This window comes from Brassica napus, chromosome C8, assembly GCF_020379485.1.
Source record: "Brassica napus cultivar Da-Ae chromosome C8, Da-Ae, whole genome shotgun sequence".
Taxonomy (NCBI): Eukaryota; Viridiplantae; Streptophyta; class Magnoliopsida; order Brassicales; family Brassicaceae; genus Brassica; species Brassica napus.
Genome location: NC_063451.1, coordinates 48,028,890 through 48,047,372, shown reverse-complemented (window position 1 = coordinate 48,047,372; position 18,483 = coordinate 48,028,890). Strand labels below are relative to the sequence as shown.

General features: G+C 36.3%; 3 protein-coding genes and 1 long non-coding RNA gene across 5 annotated transcripts; 2 read left to right on the top strand and 2 right to left on the bottom strand.

Moving 5' to 3' along the window:
• Nucleotides 1–1,559: 1,559 nt before the first annotated feature.
• On the top strand, nt 1,560–3,315 carry LOC106377002 (galactinol synthase 3). The gene is made up of 4 exons (XM_013817146.3): nt 1,560–1,926; nt 2,115–2,438; nt 2,620–2,771; nt 2,868–3,315. Exons 1-4 carry the CDS (start codon nt 1,621–1,623, stop codon nt 3,100–3,102), a joined length of 1,017 nt encoding a protein of 338 aa, XP_013672600.2. The 5' UTR covers nt 1,560–1,620; the 3' UTR covers nt 3,103–3,315.
• A 314-nt stretch (nt 3,316–3,629) lies between these two features.
• BNAC08G50000D lies at nt 3,630–4,148 on the top strand. Its single transcript, XM_013813988.2, has 2 exons — nt 3,630–3,917; nt 3,984–4,148. The coding sequence occupies exons 1-2, from the start codon at nt 3,630–3,632 to the stop codon at nt 4,146–4,148; spliced, it is 453 nt and encodes a 150-aa protein (XP_013669442.2).
• A 454-nt stretch (nt 4,149–4,602) lies between these two features.
• On the bottom strand, nt 4,603–8,646 carry LOC125591344 (WAT1-related protein At1g09380-like). Of its 2 annotated transcripts, XM_048765414.1 has the most exons (7): nt 8,332–8,646; nt 6,240–6,302; nt 6,015–6,131; nt 5,686–5,938; nt 5,244–5,402; nt 5,026–5,177; nt 4,603–4,944 (listed from the first exon to the last, which is right to left on the bottom strand). In XM_048765414.1, the coding sequence occupies exons 1-7, from the start codon at nt 8,511–8,513 to the stop codon at nt 4,776–4,778; spliced, it is 1,095 nt and encodes a 364-aa protein (XP_048621371.1). In that variant the 5' UTR covers nt 8,514–8,646; the 3' UTR covers nt 4,603–4,775. The 2 variants fall into 2 exon arrangements, with proteins under 2 accessions (XP_048621371.1, XP_048621372.1); XM_048765415.1 differs by lacking the exon at nt 6,240–6,302 and having other exon boundaries at nt 8,332–8,645.
• Nucleotides 8,647–17,132: 8,486 nt separating this feature from the next.
• LOC125591342 lies at nt 17,133–18,417 on the bottom strand. The gene is made up of 5 exons (XR_007327298.1): nt 18,315–18,417; nt 18,164–18,228; nt 18,039–18,095; nt 17,868–17,929; nt 17,133–17,775 (listed from the first exon to the last, which is right to left on the bottom strand). It is a non-coding gene; the product is annotated as an uncharacterized LOC125591342 (long non-coding RNA).
• Between the last annotated feature and the right edge of the window lie 66 nt (nt 18,418–18,483).

Below are 18,483 nucleotides of genomic sequence, written 5' to 3'. Positions count from 1 at the left end.
CCTTAGATTTCAGCTGATGTTAGGAACTGCATCTTCTTGGTTGGGTCAGAGTTTAGTCGTTTTTGATGTTGTATTCCTCAACATTGGCTTACCGTCAATAGTATCTGCTCGTCTTTGTTTTCAAAATCTAATTTTTGGTGTTCTAACTTCTATGCTCTCTTTCATAGCTCGAGGACGGCTTCATAGTTTGCTGATTTCGTTTCGTCTCCCTTTCATTCTCTATTCTCGCATCTCTTTGCAGCTTTCATCGCATGTTTGGTGGCTCTCCCTTTCACCATGTTTGCCACTCAAGGTTTGGATAATGTCTTCGTTCGTGCATGTTATATGGGCTTGGAGTTATTTCTGGTCTCAAGTTTATTCTCGGTGGTTGTCTTCCATTCTCCCTCCCTCAAGTTGTTTATTTTCTTTCCATGTTTTTTTTGTATAGGTGTGCGGAGTTAGTCTCTTGGAGCTTTGGTCCATTCTATCCAGAGCTTTGTGGTTTTTCACTTGCATGGCCGTGTTGTATATTCTTGTTTAGTTTGTGAGGCGTTTCTTATCTTTTAGCTACTGATTGTGATTCCGGTGCTTTAGGCATATATGTCCTGCTTCTTGGTGGCTTTGGCCTTTCGATTATTATTCTCCTTCTGACCCGCTTCCTTGGTTATTTGCGTTGGTGCTCTAGTTTATTATTCTTAGTTTGATTATCTTATGATATTAATAGTGAAATAAATATATAATTTGTAAATAAAATAATAAAAATTAGTAAAAATAATAAAATGGTGAAAATTTATGCAATTTTTAATTGTAAATAAATTAAATATTTAAAATATATTTTTATTATTTTATTTATTTCTTGAATTTTAGGGACTAATAAGTGTGAGAATGATTAGATAGTACATAATTAGAAATTGATGAAACAAATTGCAATAATCTAAAAGAAAAAGGATTTAAAATACAAAAAAAAATATGAAGACACATGTCAACAAACCTCCATTACACATGTCATAAGAAGGGAAAAAACCAACTTTATATATATTGATTTGAGAGTAAGAAAATCACCAAACTTTGGGTTAGACTTTATAAAATAGAAGCTGGCAAATAGAGTTTTAAAAACAACGCAATGTAACATTTTTGCATTTTTATTTGGCAAAAAAAAGATTGCATTTTGACTTTTTTAAGATTTCATAAGCAAATACGTAACAGTAGGTCGGTCATCGGTCTGACAAAAATGACTACAACGAGTAATATTCAGCACCTTGAATTACAGCAACCAAACATGGCTTCTTCATGGGTTCCACTTAAATCCACGTGGCATTACCACAGCCTTGTATTAATTAGACGGAGACGCTTCAACCAATCACCTTTCGATTCTGCTATTGCGGTAAGTGGTCCCCATGTTTTCGCTAACACACGGTCCAGTGAATTGCCATGTCATCATCTTATGGTCCCACTCTTACAAATTAATACGAAGCTCAGCCGTTGGATATAGCATCCATTGGTTCCTACATTTCTGGATAATTAACAACACTCAGCCATAATCACCCCTAACGCCTATAAAAGCCAAGCTTTGCTTCTCACTTATATCAACTCAAGTTATCACAAATAAAAAGCTTTCTCTCTTTTAACTACTCAGACAAGATGGCAACTGTGATCAACACCAAGTTAAGTAACGGAGGGAAGAAGAGAGCGTACGTGACGTTCCTCGCCGGGAACGGTGACTACGTGAAAGGAGTGGTTGGTCTCGCCAAAGGACTAAGGAAAGCTAAGAGCAAGTATCCATTAGTTGTTGCTGTATTACCGGACGTGCCGGTGGATCATCGGAGACAACTATTAGATCAAGGATGTCTCGTGAAGGAGATCCAGCCGGTTTGTCCTCCGGAGAACCAAACTCAGTTCGCTATGGCTTACTACGTCCTCAACTACTCCAAGCTCCGTATTTGGAAGGTATATATATATACAAACAAGTTCATGATAGTTTGTTTTTAAAATAATTATATATATATATATATATATATATATTAATTCAACCTTAAGAAACGGGGATTTCATGATAGTTTCTAGGGTTTGTAGACTAAATTTGTTTTCCTAAGTTCTACTTTGCATTTTTATATTTTATGAATATGTGGATACAGTTTGTAGAGTATAGCACGATGATATATTTAGACGGAGACATACAAGTATTTGAGAACATAGATCACTTGTTCGATCTTCCTGACGGCAACTTCTACGCTGTTAAAGACTGTTTCTGTGAGAAGACATGGAGCCATACGCCTCAGTATAAGATTGGCTACTGCCAACAGTGCCCCGAAAAGGTGACGTGGCCTGAGTCCGAGCTTGGTCCTAAGCCACCGTTGTACTTCAACGCCGGTATGTTTGTCTACGAGCCAAGCCTTCCAACTTATTACAACCTCTTGGAGACTCTAAACGTTGTCCCTCCCACACCTTTTGCTGAACAGGTAGAACAAAATCTATACTATTTTATAATAAAATAAATAAATGTACGTACTCAAGCAATGTTTATGGGCTATTAATCTATTATAAAAAATGTTTTGGATAAACGTACGTAATTACCCCAAAGCTATACATATGTCACCATTATAATTAAGATTAAACTGCTTGTGTGTGTGTGTTTTATAGGACTTCTTGAACATGTACTTCAAAGATATATACAAGCCGATTCCACCAGTATATAATCTTGTTTTGGCCATGCTCTGGAGGCATCCAGAGAACGTAGAGCTTGACAAAGCCAAAGTTGTTCATTACTGCGCAGCTGGTTCTAAGCCTTGGAGGTATAATATCTAAATTCTAATTATCTTCTTGTTTATTGCTAAAACGTAAAAACAAAAAGGATAAAAGATTTTAAATTGCTACTCTGTTTTTATAAGGTTCACAGGCAAAGAAGAAAATATGGAAAGACAAGACATCAAGATGCTTGTAAAGAAGTGGTGGGACATTTACAACGACGAATCTCTTGATTACAAGAACATTAATGTGCGTTCGAAACAAGAAAAAGAAGAAGAAGATGTCCATAGGAAGCAGCAAACCACCATGCCACAGTTCTTTACAGATTCTTCTGAAGCTGGTGTGTTTCACTACGCCAAAGCTCCGTCCGCCGCCTAGACCACTATGTGAGGGCTAAGCTAGGTTATTGTTAATATAGTTGCTGAAAGTCAGAAACTAATTATGTTCAGTTTGGAAATTTTATTATATAATATTGTGTTTCTGTATTTTATACTGAATCTGGAGGAGTTTTTAATCACCAACCCCTCTGTTTGTTGTATATGTTTGCTAAAGACTTTTATCTCTACATACATGGTACTATAGTTTGGTTTACAGCTTCAGCTTTGAGAATATTACAGATTATTTTTTGTCAAAAAAAAAGAATATTACAGATTACTATCCAGTAACTATTTTCAATTATTTTACCATAATATATATTGTCAAAAAATTAAATAGGGTCCAAGTTTCACATCATCTTCTAATTTTCTTAGTCTTTCTATACATGATATAAAAGTATATGCATATACATAAATTTATAATAGAGTATCTTAGTAGATGAAATAAATTCATTGATATGCCTAACTTTCAAAGATAAAAGATCTCATTCTCAAACCACCACAGACTCACAACTAAAAAAACTAACGAAAATGTATCGCATTGTATTGATATTGTCGGCGATTACACTCGTTTGCTCCATCGCAGAATCTCTTCTCGATGACAACACTCAACTTGCAGTCAACGGAATATGTAAACAGACAACAGATACCAAATTCTGCGGTGAAGTCTTTGCCAATAAACTGATTAATTCTTCCCCAAGCAAGAAAGATCTCGTGAACGTGACAGTGACAGAAGCTGAAAGATTCTCGGCAAACACGTATTTCCTCATCAGCACACTCCTTAGAAACGATGGAGACGAGAGGCCTAAATCTGCAAATGTGTGCTGAAGCCTATGCTATTGTGAACACAATGTTCAGAAATGCTGTGTCTTTTTTTTGATCAAGGACTCTGGTAAGATCCTCGATCTCAATGATAACTTTTCTGCGAGTGTTGGTATCTGTAAGACAGATTTTATTGCGCCTGGTTATGAGACTAATCCGATGATTGAGAAAGAGACGATGGTCTTAATGGCCATGCAAAAGATCGTTGTTCATATGGTTTCTTCATAATCCGATAGTTGTAAGGTAATATTATAAGCAAATATTTTCAGAAATGTTCTAATTAATAATGGGTTCATAAGCTTTTTGATTGTATTGGTTTATATATGTTTATGTGAATCATGTTGGTGCAGCTTAGGTTGGACTGAATTTGATAGAATGATATATAAACTTTTTCCATAAGTTCTTTTTTTAATTTTATTTTGCACTTTTGTTGCAAGATTTTATTCTCTCTTAGTTTTTTTTGTTGGACAACTATTTTCTTATCTTTTTGTTATGGATCTTATCTGTAAATCAACTGGTCAAGCTGTGGATTAAATATGCTACCAAAGTTCTCTTTTGAGATTCATGTGGTCAGAGACCTATGTAGAGCCAACGAAAGAACTCATACACATTAATCCAACGATGAAACAGAACATTTTTTTTTTGCTTTTATTTGGTTTTGACTTCTAAGAGTAAAATAATTAATGGGAATGCTTAAAGATTAAAAATAATTAAAATATATATAGACATCATAAGTAATATGAACACTTTGAATAATACACAACTTAACACTCCATCATTGGCCTCAAAATGGTATACACATTAAACACTTTGAAAATGGATATCCACTTTATATAATGAAGAAGCATCAACGTTTTAAGACGATAATCTCGACTCAATATCTTCATTAACTTCCCTTTTGACTGTTGGTTGTTGTTTCACCTTCTTTTGGTTTTCTACTTCGTCTTCCTTCTCATTCATTTCTCTATCTTTCCCCCACAAAACACCATATAGCCCAATAACCACAAGTGCTGATCCCATAAACCTAATACAAATATATCATCTAAATCATCATGGTCGTCTGGTTTTATATTAATGTTTATATAGAGAGAGCATAGAAACGTACGTGCCGGTGTAGAGTTTCTCTTCAAGAAGAGTCCAGCTGAAAACGGCGACGATTACAAGCACTAAAGGGTTGAAAACAGAGACGTAGAGAGGACCTTTTATATTTATCGCCCATGACATTAAGCAGAACGCTAACGCAGACGCCACCACTCCCTGCGTTCGCGTTTATATTAAACACTAGCATAAAATTGTTGTCTAATCATATGTACGTAGACATACGGCGTAAAGGGCGGAGATGAGGCGGAGAGGAGAGCTGAGAGACCAATCAGCGAGTTTGTGATCAGAGATTAAAGCGACAACTCCACATTGGATACTTCCCATCAAACACATTAGAAGTGTGCTCGTGTATGGTGCTGCAAATGTTTCACTCATTTTCGTCTGTAACCAAAATATTTTTTTAAACAACTATTATAATTTGTATGCATTATACACAGTCTAGTGATTTATACCAACAAAAAAATATGCAATAACCAAATTAAAAATTAGTTTGATTTTAGAGTAAATCTCTTAGCTAATTAATGTTTCTTATAACATTTTAATGTTATTTGAACAAAATTATGTGTTTAGTGCTATATGAGACTACTTCTCTTGATTTTAGGTATATGCTATTTTGGGTTGTGTTCAAATTAGGTTCTCTAGATAGGAACTGATAATAAGTTACCTGAATAATGAACCAACCGGCACAAGAAACGGCAGCAGCCATGATTAGGAAAGGTCCTAAGAAGAAGTTAGAACCGGCAGAATCGGAACCATGGGTCGTGATGTTTTGAGCATAGGTCCAATGGATCTTGGACTCTCCAATTCCAATGGTGTGGCCATGGTAGAAGGAGAGAAGCATTGCTCCGGCGACACATACTACTGTCCCTATCACTTTGGCTTGTCCTGATACCTTTCTAATCCCTACAGCTTCTTGTCTGAAAATGTTGTTTAGTGTTAAGATATTATTATAAACGAGTTCAGGCTAATGAAAACTTTATTAATGTATAGAACCTGAAGATTGCAGCGAGGAGGAAAGTGACCGCCGGTAAGAGATTAGTTAAGGCGCAAGCGATGGTCGGAGATGAATTCTGAAGTCCTATGAAGTAGAGCACTTGATTTCCTGTCACGCTGCAAATAAAATGAAGTGAAACCGCTTTCTAACAACTCTTTTCAGAAATAATTGTTTATAAATTAGAATATAATTACTAGGTAAGTATATAGTATATGTGTAAATACCCAGTGATAGAGCAGAAGAAGGCTTGGACAAGAACCCTTATTGTGATTTTCGGTATTGTCTTACTGCACAAGAAACCATGTTTGAAATTTACATTTTGTCAGTCACTAATCATTAATCAATTAATCTTTTAGCGTGAAAATAAAAACAGAGTTTTTACCCACTAGGATGAACCAATATCCAGGAAAATAGGATTTTAAAAGAGAAAAATTCAACACTCAATAAAAGGTAGATTTCGTTTTTTTCCATCTGAGTGGAGTGAGCCAGTTAAACGTCATCGTATTTTTACGTGCCCTGGTAATTATCAGCTGACGACACCTAACTCTCCTGGAATCATGTGTTTGTTTGTCTGTTTGTGCTTTCCGTTTTAAGAAAGAAACGTGACGCATGGATTGTGTGAGACTGCGTCACATTTCTCTCGAAAATTGGAATTAATGATGATGTAGTTACGTATAATTCGACAAACGACTATGATTGACGATAACTAGATTAATCAGAGAGACTCTAATAACGTACTAGTTTTAATAACCAAAACAAAAACAAAAACTAAAGAAGGCTGGTGTCAACATTATTATTATTATTATTCCAATTCCAAAAGTGACTACTGGTCGGAAAATGGATTGCGCTTTACCAGTTTTTCTTCACGATTCCGTAATAGTTAGTCTTTAAGAAATCTACAGCTTACAATAATATGCGTAGTTATATGCTAGTCTCCGGATAGTTAAATGATGCCGTGTAGATATCTTATTCTCAGTTATATTATCTTACGGATTATAACCTTAATCCCCCGAATGGAAATTAATTATTAGTTGCCAAACATTTGAATGTTGAAAATCAATTACTGAAAATGCATTCAAAGTAACCGTAATATTAATTAAGTTATTTATATTATTAAAACTGAAATATTTTTTGGTATTATTTGGAAACATGGATAACTATTAAAACAAGAACCGTTTGGAAACATGGATAACAGATTAACTTTTTTTTTATTTACATATTTAGCCATTGTATTTACAATAATTAAGTACTTCATTTTTATATTTTTTTATTTACAGATTCTGCCACTACATTTAAAATTAATTTAAATTTATTAATTATAATAGTTGTTGTTTTTTTATGGTGAAAATAAAAACACAAACTGAAATATATAGTATATAGTATATAAAACAATTTTTAACTCTATTTAATTTAGTCAATATAAAAATTTCGAGAGTTCAATTTTCAAGAAAACAAAATATCATAAAATTAATAATAATTCTTAGAAAACTAATGCAAAAATTAAAAATTTTAGTATGTTGTTTCATTTTAAAATAAATTAACAAATAAATAACATGTTAATATATGAATAGTATAATTACATCAAACTGTATCAAACTATAAAAAAATTTAATATAATATTATGCACAAAAAAAAAATTATTACCAAACATCTATATATAAAATGATATATTTTACCTCATATGTAAATTACAAAACATAAAAAACATATATGAGATATTTTTATAAAACCAGCCGTTTATGAATTTACGTTGAACATAAGTTAAATCAACCAGCGCGGGTCAAGTTCTAGTTTTTTTTTGTCAAAACATATTGACCTTTTGTAAACCTTTTTTCCTACAACTTAAGTGTAACATATAGTTCAATTTTATTAATGAAAAACCATCTTTTGTAAAACTTTGGAAAGTAATTAATTTAGTTGATGTCAAAAAATGTGGAAGAGGTAAAAATCATTCTACAACACAGTTCCAAAAGCCATTAGTTTTTTTCCTTATAGTTAGTTATATACACACACTCCCATTTTACGTTTTAGTATATCATTGATGATTCAACGTCATCGTTTTGTACAATTTCTCAGTTAGACGTAATACGAACTTGAAAAATCACTTTCAGATGTTAACTTCAACCAATATTTTAGCTATTGTACACAACGAAGATCTATGTAAATAATATATAGAGTCATAAGCATATATGAAAAACCTTAATTATTTAGAGCTCAAAAAGATAATAGAAAAGCTAATCATATAAGCATGCATGTCCAAAAACGTTAGTTGATCAAATTTCATGCATAGATATATTAATGAGTAGGATTTTGTACCGTTCAAGGAAAAATGCAACCGGTAAAGTGGCGATAGAGGCAAATATTTGGCGATAAGCGACAAGGATGAGAGGCTTCATGCCCGCCTCCATAGCCATCTTCGACGTAATGTTCATGCCTGCGTAGCCAATTTGCACTAACACCATCGCCAAGGACGGCAACATATCTCTCGATTTAACCATATTTCTCTTCTAATTTCTTAGGAGTATTTATATTTCTCTATATATATGTTTCTCTCTCTATCACTAATCAAAAACAATAAATCGAGAATGAGAGATGGGTTCTTTATAACATTTATTAGTTTCCCCAAATCTATCTTTCTTTCCATAGTCGGCTCTATATTTATAGCCGAAAATACATACATATATACATATATATATAGAGAGAGGGAGATTAAATTTTAAACAGAAAGGTGAGAAACGGTTCGAGAATGAAGTTTGCTTGTAACACTTGTGCACTCTTTAGAGCATACGAACAAGAAAACAATAGATGATATGTATGTATCATATGATATATTTATGGCAATTATATTCCATATTGGCGTTTTCCAAAAAAAAAAATTAACTTATTATAATTTTATCTTTCTGAACTCTTTTTTGGTTTCCGTTTATTCATGGGACGTTAGGTGGAGAGCTTGTGAATGAATGGATGTAGCACGCATGCATGAATGTCGTTTTGAAGCTTCAAGCAATCATTTTGCTTTTGCGAAAACTCGTTTCTGTTGTATTGAATCAAGGCTTTGGTTTATCAATTTGTTAACTACCTCAATTTAAGTATTTTGAACTGATGTTTCATTATATCACGCCTCACATCTTACCAACAAAAAAAAGTATGCATTATAAAGTCTAATATAGATTCTTATCCCGGAAGTTGGAAAATAGGCACGGGTTGTTAAAACATTGGCATACGTCGCGTGTGTGCATATACGTATGTTTCTCAAATTCTATATAAATGATAATATTACAAATGAAGAGTATCATTTTATTTCTGGTATCAAATTGAGTTAAATCTAGTACATCAATAAATGTTATCAGTGTCATATTTTGTGCGCATTCCTTATTTTTAATGTAGAAAACTATATAATCTCATGTACGTTCTACACATGGACATACTTAATGTTGAAATAGCTCTATAAATAATTGCACCTTATATGTGAACAAAAAAAATAAAAATAATAATTGCACCTTATATCACTCAACATTAGTATCTAGTTTTTGTCAAAGAAACATTAGAATATAGTTGGAGCAAATAATTTGAAACCATAAATATAAAAAATGATTGAATTTTTAAGTCAAAATAGAAATTCTATTTTTTTAGGAAACGAAGTAAAATTCATAATATAAAATTCAAAACTTTTGCGAAATTAATCATAAAGATGAAGCAATCAGCCGACGGAGAGAGAAGAGAGATGGACAAGGCCGTAACCGTTTTCAAGCGAATCTGTTAGGACAAAAGTATACCTATAACATTTCACATGTTGACAAATACTTGTATTACACGGTGCCATGCTTGGCAAATACTTATCCTATACTGGGCTCGCTAGAATGCGAGCTCTAGGAGAGGTAACCAGCCTATTATGTAATACATTAGTAGCAATGTTAATAAGATTTACAATCTAAATCTAGGAAAAATGGTGAAACCATACATTTTCACCTGTCGGTTAAGCTCAAATACTGACCTTCATATGGATTGATGATTAACTGCATCCTGTTGTTGACTGATGCATAACCAGCTAAACCTTTGATCTCTTCTTCAGTTAAAAAGCAGAACATGAACTCGGAGCTGGACAATGAGAAGAATGTATGTGTGTGTGTGTGTGATGTTCTAAAGTACACTAACCTCTCTTGGTATGGGATGTTCTTCAGACTAAAGGACACGCACAACTTGGCTCATTTTTGGTCTCTTTTCAGAATCAGGATCAATGCATCTAAGTGCTGTAAGAAGAACACGTTTCAAGGCGCTGGTCGCTAGCTCAATAACTTCTTCCAGAATCTTAGATCCTACCATCATCCACTCAACCAGATTCACTTGCAAAAAGAATGTATATAAGTCTTAAAACTCATCAAAATTATCAGATTCATTCATCTCTCACAATAGTCTATCTTATTACGCCTTTGAATGTGCAGATGAGAACTTTGATTCTTGCCTCCCAAATTAAGTATCCATGTTGTCCCCTACAAAGTCAGCAACAAGCAAAGTTTTAGAGTAGTCGACATATCAAAATGTAGAACCTTAACTCACCAGTGGTTCATGATCTTTTTCACTGCGACATAAGTCCCATTGGTCAACTCTCCTCTGTATGCAACACCATATCCTGTTGGTTTTTTCCTCCATTAGCCCAAAACCCAAAATTATGATTCATAACCAAGAAGTTCAAGAAGAAGAAATATCTAAAGAAAAATGGAGAAAGATGAAGAAGTGTGTAGAAAAAGGAAGTGTGTAGAAGATGAAGTGTGTAGAACTAACTTGTAGTCTCCACTTACTAGTATAAATAGGGGTGCTTAGCACCATTTGTAATCATCCCACATCAAGCAAAGCAATAGAGAAAAAACATTTCATAAAGAGTTCTAAGAGTCTTTAAGAAATCTCCAAACACAAGCCTTAGTAAAAATCATTTTCCCAAAAATAAGAAGGTTATCTTAAACACTAACCGTCCACATTTCATCTCAACCTCTCAAAGAAATTATTATCCGATAATTTTCCCAATAGCTGGTATCAGAGCAAGGTTACCGTTATCTTTGAAGAAGTGAAAATGGAGGCAACCGTTACCGTTGAAGGTGACATGTTCAAGCTCACGACGGATAACTTCTCTTATTGGAAACCGATGATGGAAGATCACCTTTATTGTAAGGATTTTCATGAGCCCATCATCATGAAGGATAAGCCGGAAGGAAAGGATGATAAAGCATGGGAGATTCTTAATAGAAAGGCGGTTGCCGTAATACGTAAGTATGTCGACCGATCTCTCTTTGAACATGTCTCTACCTACACAAATGCTTTTGAATTATGGACAAAACTTGAATCCATGATTCAAAAGAAAACACCTCGAAACAAAGCTCTTTTTGTTCGACGGTTGGTAAAGTTGGAGTACAAGGATGGCCAGAGCATGATGGAGCACTTGAACAATTTCAAGGGTATTGTAAACCAGCTTAACAAAGTTGATATGAAGGTTGAAGACGAAATGCAAGCCCTTTTACTCCTTAGTTCACTACCGGAGAGTTGGGACACACTAGTTGTCACTCTAAGCAATTCAGCACCGGAGGGAAAGCTTACCATGGACACCGTCACTGACAGCCTTCTAAACGAAGAAGTTCACAGGAAGGAGCGAGGTTCGAGTTCTTATTCAGAAGCTAACATTGTTGATAGACGAGGTAGAGAAGAGACTCGTGGCCAAAACAGAAGCAGAGGATGAGACCAATCTCGAGGAAGATCTAAGTCACGTCCGAGAGTTACTTGCTATTACTGTGGCAAACCGGGTCACATGAAGTCGGAATGTCAGTTTTTCAAGAAAGACAAACAAGCAGGTAATATCAAACCAGACCGGCTCAATCCTACAAAGAAGCATGAAGACAAGACTACCACCATTGTGGAAGACCATAGCGAAGAATTATATCTCGTTGGAGAATGTAATCTTAGCTCAGATGATAGCTCATGGATCGTTGATTCTGGTGCTTCTTTTCACGTCACCCCCCATGGAAGCTTTTTCACAACCTACCAAAGTGGTGACTTTGGTAATGTTCAAATGGGAAATCAAGGAAGAAGCAAGATTGTTGGAAAGGGGGATGTTATTCTTACATCAAACACAGGGTGTAAGATAGTTTTCAAGGATGTGAGACATGTTCCCGACATGCGACTCAATCTCATATCAACTGGGAAGCTTGATGATGACGGTTTGGATAGCCACTTTGGCAGTGGAAAATGGAAGCTAACCAAGGGGAGTTTGATCATGGCTCGAGGAAGAAAAGAAGGCTCTTTATATGTAACACAAGCCAAGCTTTTCAAGGAAGAAGTAAATGTCGCAAGTGATGACATCGATATATGGCACCGAAGACTCGGGCATATGAGTGAGAAAGGTTTAAATATACTTTCTCGCAAGAAACTTCTTCCTGATATGAAAAGTATTTCTCTCTCACCATGTCATGATTGCTTAGCCGGAAAACAACATAGGGCCGCTTTTCGAAGATCATCTACGTCTATGAGAAGAAAACATATTCTTGATCTTGTGCATACTGACGTATGCTCCATGTCTGAGAAATCCAATGGAGGGGCATCATATTTCATCACCTTTATTGATGACCATTCAAGGAAGGTATGGGTATACCTTTTGAAGTCAAAAGATCAAGTTCTTGATGCTTTCAAGGAATTTGTAGCCCAAGCAGAACGAAGTACGGGTCAAAAACTCAAGTGTGTTCGATCTGACAATGGTGGAGAGTACCGAGGTCCCTATGAAGCGTTTTGCAAAGCTCATGGAATCAGAATGGAGAAGACACCACCAAAGACGCCACAATTGAACGGGCTAGCAGAAAGAATGAATCGAACGATCACAGAAAGAGTTCGGTGCGTGCTCTCTCACGCTAAACTACCCAAGCCATTTTGGGGAGAAACCATAAAGACTGCAGTGGACGTCATAAATCTTACACCATCAGTTCCTTTGGAAGGCGATGTCTCGGAGGAAGTTTGGTCGGGTAAGAAGGTCTCTTACAACCATTTGAAGGTGTTCGGTTGTAGAGCGTTTGTCCATATACCTAAGGATGAACGAGCCAAGCTAGACTCCAAGACTAAAGAGTGCATCTATCTTGGGTCACCAAGAGATGATTTCGGCTATCGGTTTTGGGATCCGGTTAACAGAAAAATTATTCGGAGCAGAGATGTTGTTTTCTTCGAGGATCAAACAAATCGAAGACATCAACAAATCAAAGAAACTAAAGCTAAGGGTTCTAAGGAATGAAGATTCTCATAAGCCTCAAGATCATGAACAAATGATTGGAGATGATGGCGAAGGGGATCCTATCATGGATCCGAATGGTGATGAAGGTGAAGAAGAAGTTCAAGTGGAGCCAGAGGAAGAACATGAGCCAAGAAGGTCTGGAAGAGAGACAAGACCATCTGTAAGATATTATCGAGATGAGTACGTTAATCTTACAGATGAGGGGGAGCCTCAAAGCTATGAGGAGGCCATAGGAGACACTCATAGAGATGAGTGGGTTGAAGCTATGCAAGATGAAATGCAATCCTTGCATGATAATCACACTTATGAGCTGATGAAGCTACCAAAAGGAAAGAGAGCCTTGAAGAACAAGTGGGTGTACAGGTTGAAGTATGAAGAGATAAGCTCAAATCCAAGATACAAGGCTCGATTGGTTGTGAAAGGATTCAACCAGAAGAAAGGCATAGATTTTGAAGAAATATTCTCTCCAGTGGTGAAGATGTCCTCTATCCGAATGGTTCTTGGTCTAGCAGCAGTTCTAGACTTGGATATTGAACAACTCGATGTCAAGACGGCCTTTCTAAATGGTGAACTCGAGGAGGAGATCTATATGGAGCAACCTGAAGGATTCAAGGTTCCAGGAAAAGAAGAATTGGTGTGCCGATTAAAGAAGAGTGTTTATGGCCTCAAGCAAGCCCCAAGACAATGGTACAAGAAGTTTGACTCTTTCATGGTGGATCATAACTTCAAGAAAACCAAGAATGATCATTGTGTTTTCATAAAGAGGTACGAAAGCGGCGACTTTCTCATATTATTGCTCTATGTTGACGATATGTTAATTGTGGGCCAAGATCGCAACAAGATAGCTGCATTGAAGAAAGATTTGGGAAGGTGTTTTGCGATGAAAGATCTGGGGCAAGCAAGACAGATTCTTGGAATGAAGATCACTCGGGACAGACCAAAGAAGCTTTTATGGTTGTCCCAAGAACGATATGTTGAAAGGGTGTTGGAGAGATTCAACATGCACAAAGCAAAGCCGGTGAGCACTCCACTTGGTGGACATTTCAAGCTAAGCTCGAAGCAAAGTCCAACAAGTGAGAAGGATAAAGAGGAAATGAAGACTACCCCATACGCATCAGCAGTGGGCAGTCTCATGTATGCTATGGTGTGCACCAGACCCGACATTGCCTATGCCGTAGGAGTTGTGAGTCGCTTTCTCGCCATCCAGGAAAAGAACATTGGAAAGGAGTTAAGTGGATCCTATGCTATCTACGAGGCACAACGAAGAAGTGTCTATGTTTTGGAAATGGAAAATTGGAGTTAAACGGTTACACCGATGCAGATTGGGCTGGTGATAAAGATTCAAGGAAATCGACATCAGGATTCGTGACTACCTTTGCAGGGGGAGCTGTTTCTTGGCAATCAAAGCTACAAAAGTGTGTTGCCTTATCCACCACTGAAGCGGAGTACATCGCAGCAACGTAAGCGTGCAAGGAGATGCTATGGATGAAGAACTTCTTGCTTGAGTTGGGAGTAAAGCAAGAAAAGTACAACATGCTATGTGACAACCAAAGTGCTATTCACTTAGCAAAGAATCCAACGTTTCACTCTCGCTCAAAGCACATTGATATTCGATATCATTGGATCCGAGAAGTTCTTGAAGAAAAGCTCATACATCTCAACAAGGTACACACCGACGAAAACTGGTCAGGCTTTATGACCAAGGTATTACCTAGGCCTGGGCATTTCGGGTATCGGTTCGGTTCGGTTCGGATATTTCGGGTTTCGGGTAGTTCGGATAGGGGCTAGAGGATCCATTTAGTATTTGACCTATTTTCGGTTCGGTTCGGTTCCGATAGTTTCGGGTTCGGTTCGGTTCGGATAGTAAATGTAGGAACCGAAAAATATCCAGAAAAAGTTCGGTTCTCATTTGGATCCGGTTCGGGTTCGGATAGTTCGGGTAGTTCGGATAATTTGGATAAAATATTGGTTATTTAAGGTAAAATATCAAATAATTAGGATGATTTAGATAAAAAAAAATTTGGATATTTCGGATTATTTTGGATATTTCGGATAAAACTATCCGGATAGTTTCGGATACTTTCGGGTAGTTTGGATAGTTTATAATAATTTAGTTATCCTCAACTATTTTCAAATACTTTTAATAGAATTTTAAATTAAAAATATATATTTAGTGATGTTATATGTATATATAATTAATGTTTTTATATATTCGGGTACCCGTTAGGTTCTCGGTTCGGTTCCGGTTCGGTTCGGTTATTTCGGATATAAAAATATAGGAACCGTTCGGGTATTTTAGGGTATTGGTTCGGTTCCGGTTTCGGATATTTCGGTTAGGTTTCAGTTCGGTTCTTCGGTTCCGGTTATTTTGCCCAGGCCTAGTATTACCGATCAAGAAGTTTGAAGATTGCTGCAAAGGCACCGGCATGACAACGGTTTCGGGCTAAGTCGGAAAGGGGGAGATTTGTTGGTTTTTTCCTCCATTAGCCCAAAACCCAAAATTATGATCCATAACCAAGAAACCCAAGAAGAAGAAATATCTAAAGAAAAATGGAGAAAGATGAAGAAGTGTGTAGAAAAAGGAAGTGTGTAGAAGATGAAGTGTGTAGAACTAACTTGTAGTCTCCACTTACTAGTATAAATAGGGGTGCTTAGCACCATTTGTAATCATCCCACATCAAGCAAAGCAATAGAGAAAAAACATTTCATAAAGAGTTCTAAGAGTCTTTAAGAAATCTCCAAACACAAGCCTTAGTAAAAATCTCTTTCCCAAAAATAAGAAGGTTATCTTAAGCACTAACCGTCTACATTCCATCTCAACCTCTCAAAGAAATTATTATCCGATAATTTTCCAAACATATCCTCCTTCACCAATCACATTTTCCTTTGAGAATCTGTTTGTTGCTATCTCAAGATCTCTCAGAGTAAACCAATGACCCCCTCCAAGGTGTGACTGACCAGGTAAACCGGAGGTGGGTTTTAGTACTCTTCTGAAATAGCCTTTGACTATAGTGTATATACCAAAAATTAACTGAAACTGGACTATAGTATATAGATGGGCTTATTATGGCTTAGATGGATCATTGAAGACCACACAAAAATTCCTGAAAAATCCATTATATTAGTAGCAAACCTGCTACGTAACAGTTGCATATACAAAACCCAACAAGGCCACATAAACTTTTGTACTTCACTAATTAACTTCCCTTTTATATATACCAGGAGCATAGTTCCGCGCAAGCGCAGAGTCAGGGCCGTGCCTGACATTTGATGGCCTACAAGCAAAAAAATAATTTGACCCATTATTTCAAGAAGTGTAAATACTGAAAATGCCACAGCTTAGATTTGAACCCAACATCTATATACTACCTAAAACCAGCCGTAACCAATAGATCAAAAGACTATTGTTTGTTATTATTGGCCCCTAAAGTCAATTTATTTAGTTTGGCCCTGAAGCAGATGCTTTATTAGCATCTATTCAGGCACGGCTCTGCGCGGGGTCGGAAACATGAGTCTTGCTTTATATACATATGTGCATGTGATGTCGTTCTTTGCTGTGGTGTATGGTTTTCCAAGTTTTGTATTGTAATAATTTAGAGTTTGGGAGAGGAAGGGAGTTTATTTGTTTATTGTTTTGGTGTTGTTAATGATTTTCATCGAAGCATAGTATTATTTTTGGTGTTTTTTATTTGATGTTGTTTGTTTTAAATAATGTTCGTCTATCTATTTTCTGTAATTTTATGTTGTTTGGATAATTTCTAATTTGCCTAAGAAGGAACTAATATAATTTAATATTTTACATTTGGAAAAAAGAATTGTATTTGGTAAAGCTGGTGAAATGTGCATACAGGAGTTGAGTTTGTTTAGGGCCTTTGGCTTAAACTGAAGTTATATTATTCCCACAAACACAATTTTTTTTGGTTTTATCGACGTAAGGCCTGAAAGCCGAAATCCATATGAAAACATAGGATATTAAATTTAAAAAACCAGGAAATGAAAGTGGGGTTGATAAGAGCATCATTCACCCTAGCATCCCAAATGGAGCTTAATTTTTTTTTTTTTTGGTTTTTTGTTAAAAAAAAATAAACCGATCGCGGACCGCCATATGTCAGTGGGATCCGCAAAACAGTGCAAGACTCGATGCTTAATCTGGCATTTTTGGCATCGCTTTTTCCTCTCTTATGGTGGGACCCACCCCTAAGCATTCTCTTAAGCACACCCATTAATGGTGCTCTAAGTCTGCTGGAATTTATAGTATCTTATCACTCACGGCAAGGCTTGCAATTGTTTTCGCTGTTTACATTTTCCGGATGTGCTATCTAGCTCACCACCCAATCCTACGTTTGCGGCATCAACCATTTCGGTAGAAGATACTGTTGATAATCCACTTTCCCCTTCATTGAGTAGAAGCAGATTTTTGGTTGCCATCTGAGATACAAGTGCAGAGTTTGTTTTAAATGTCTGACGCGAACACTGGTTTGCTCCACAGAGCACTCCTGTGACCAAAGTTTTGTCATATGTTAACTCTCACTCTCACTCTCAAATTTTAAAGATGTTGAAAATAAAGAGAAAATGAAATAACACTCACTTTTACTGCTCAACGGCATTCTTCTTCAACCAGCTTTTTACCTTCTCTGCTTCCCTTGACACCTTAATAAGAAACAGAAAAATAAACGCAGTTTCAGCAGTGCTCGCCAACATGTTTCTAAAGAGAGCTACGTGTGTGTGTGTTCCTTTACTTAAGGATGAGGTAAACAACCTCGTCGATTTTTACTTTCGGGAGCCAAGTTTTGTTCGTCTCCCACTCTTTTATGATCTGCAATGTGGTTGAAACTCAGCCGGATTGTTTCCTATTTATCATGAGAGAACTGTAAAATGTACTACCCCTTTCACTTCGGTTAGGTATTTTTGAGTGTAGTCAACTCCTACTGGTCATGATGTAAGCTCCTCTGACATGTACATATATTTTAAAAATGGTTTGTGAGAACATTTTCAGGAAGTTCAGGTTCGATCTAATAATGGGCAGAAAACAAACAGCAATGATATGGGACTGCCAATGGCTTTTAGTGAGTCAAGTCGCTCCTGAAACTCAGTGGCAATAGCTTCTTCTCCGTCCATGTAAAGCCAATCTTGCACCTGAAAGCACACAAGACACTAATCACTGTCAAAACGCTTGAACTCATCGTTGGAACCCATTGGTATAC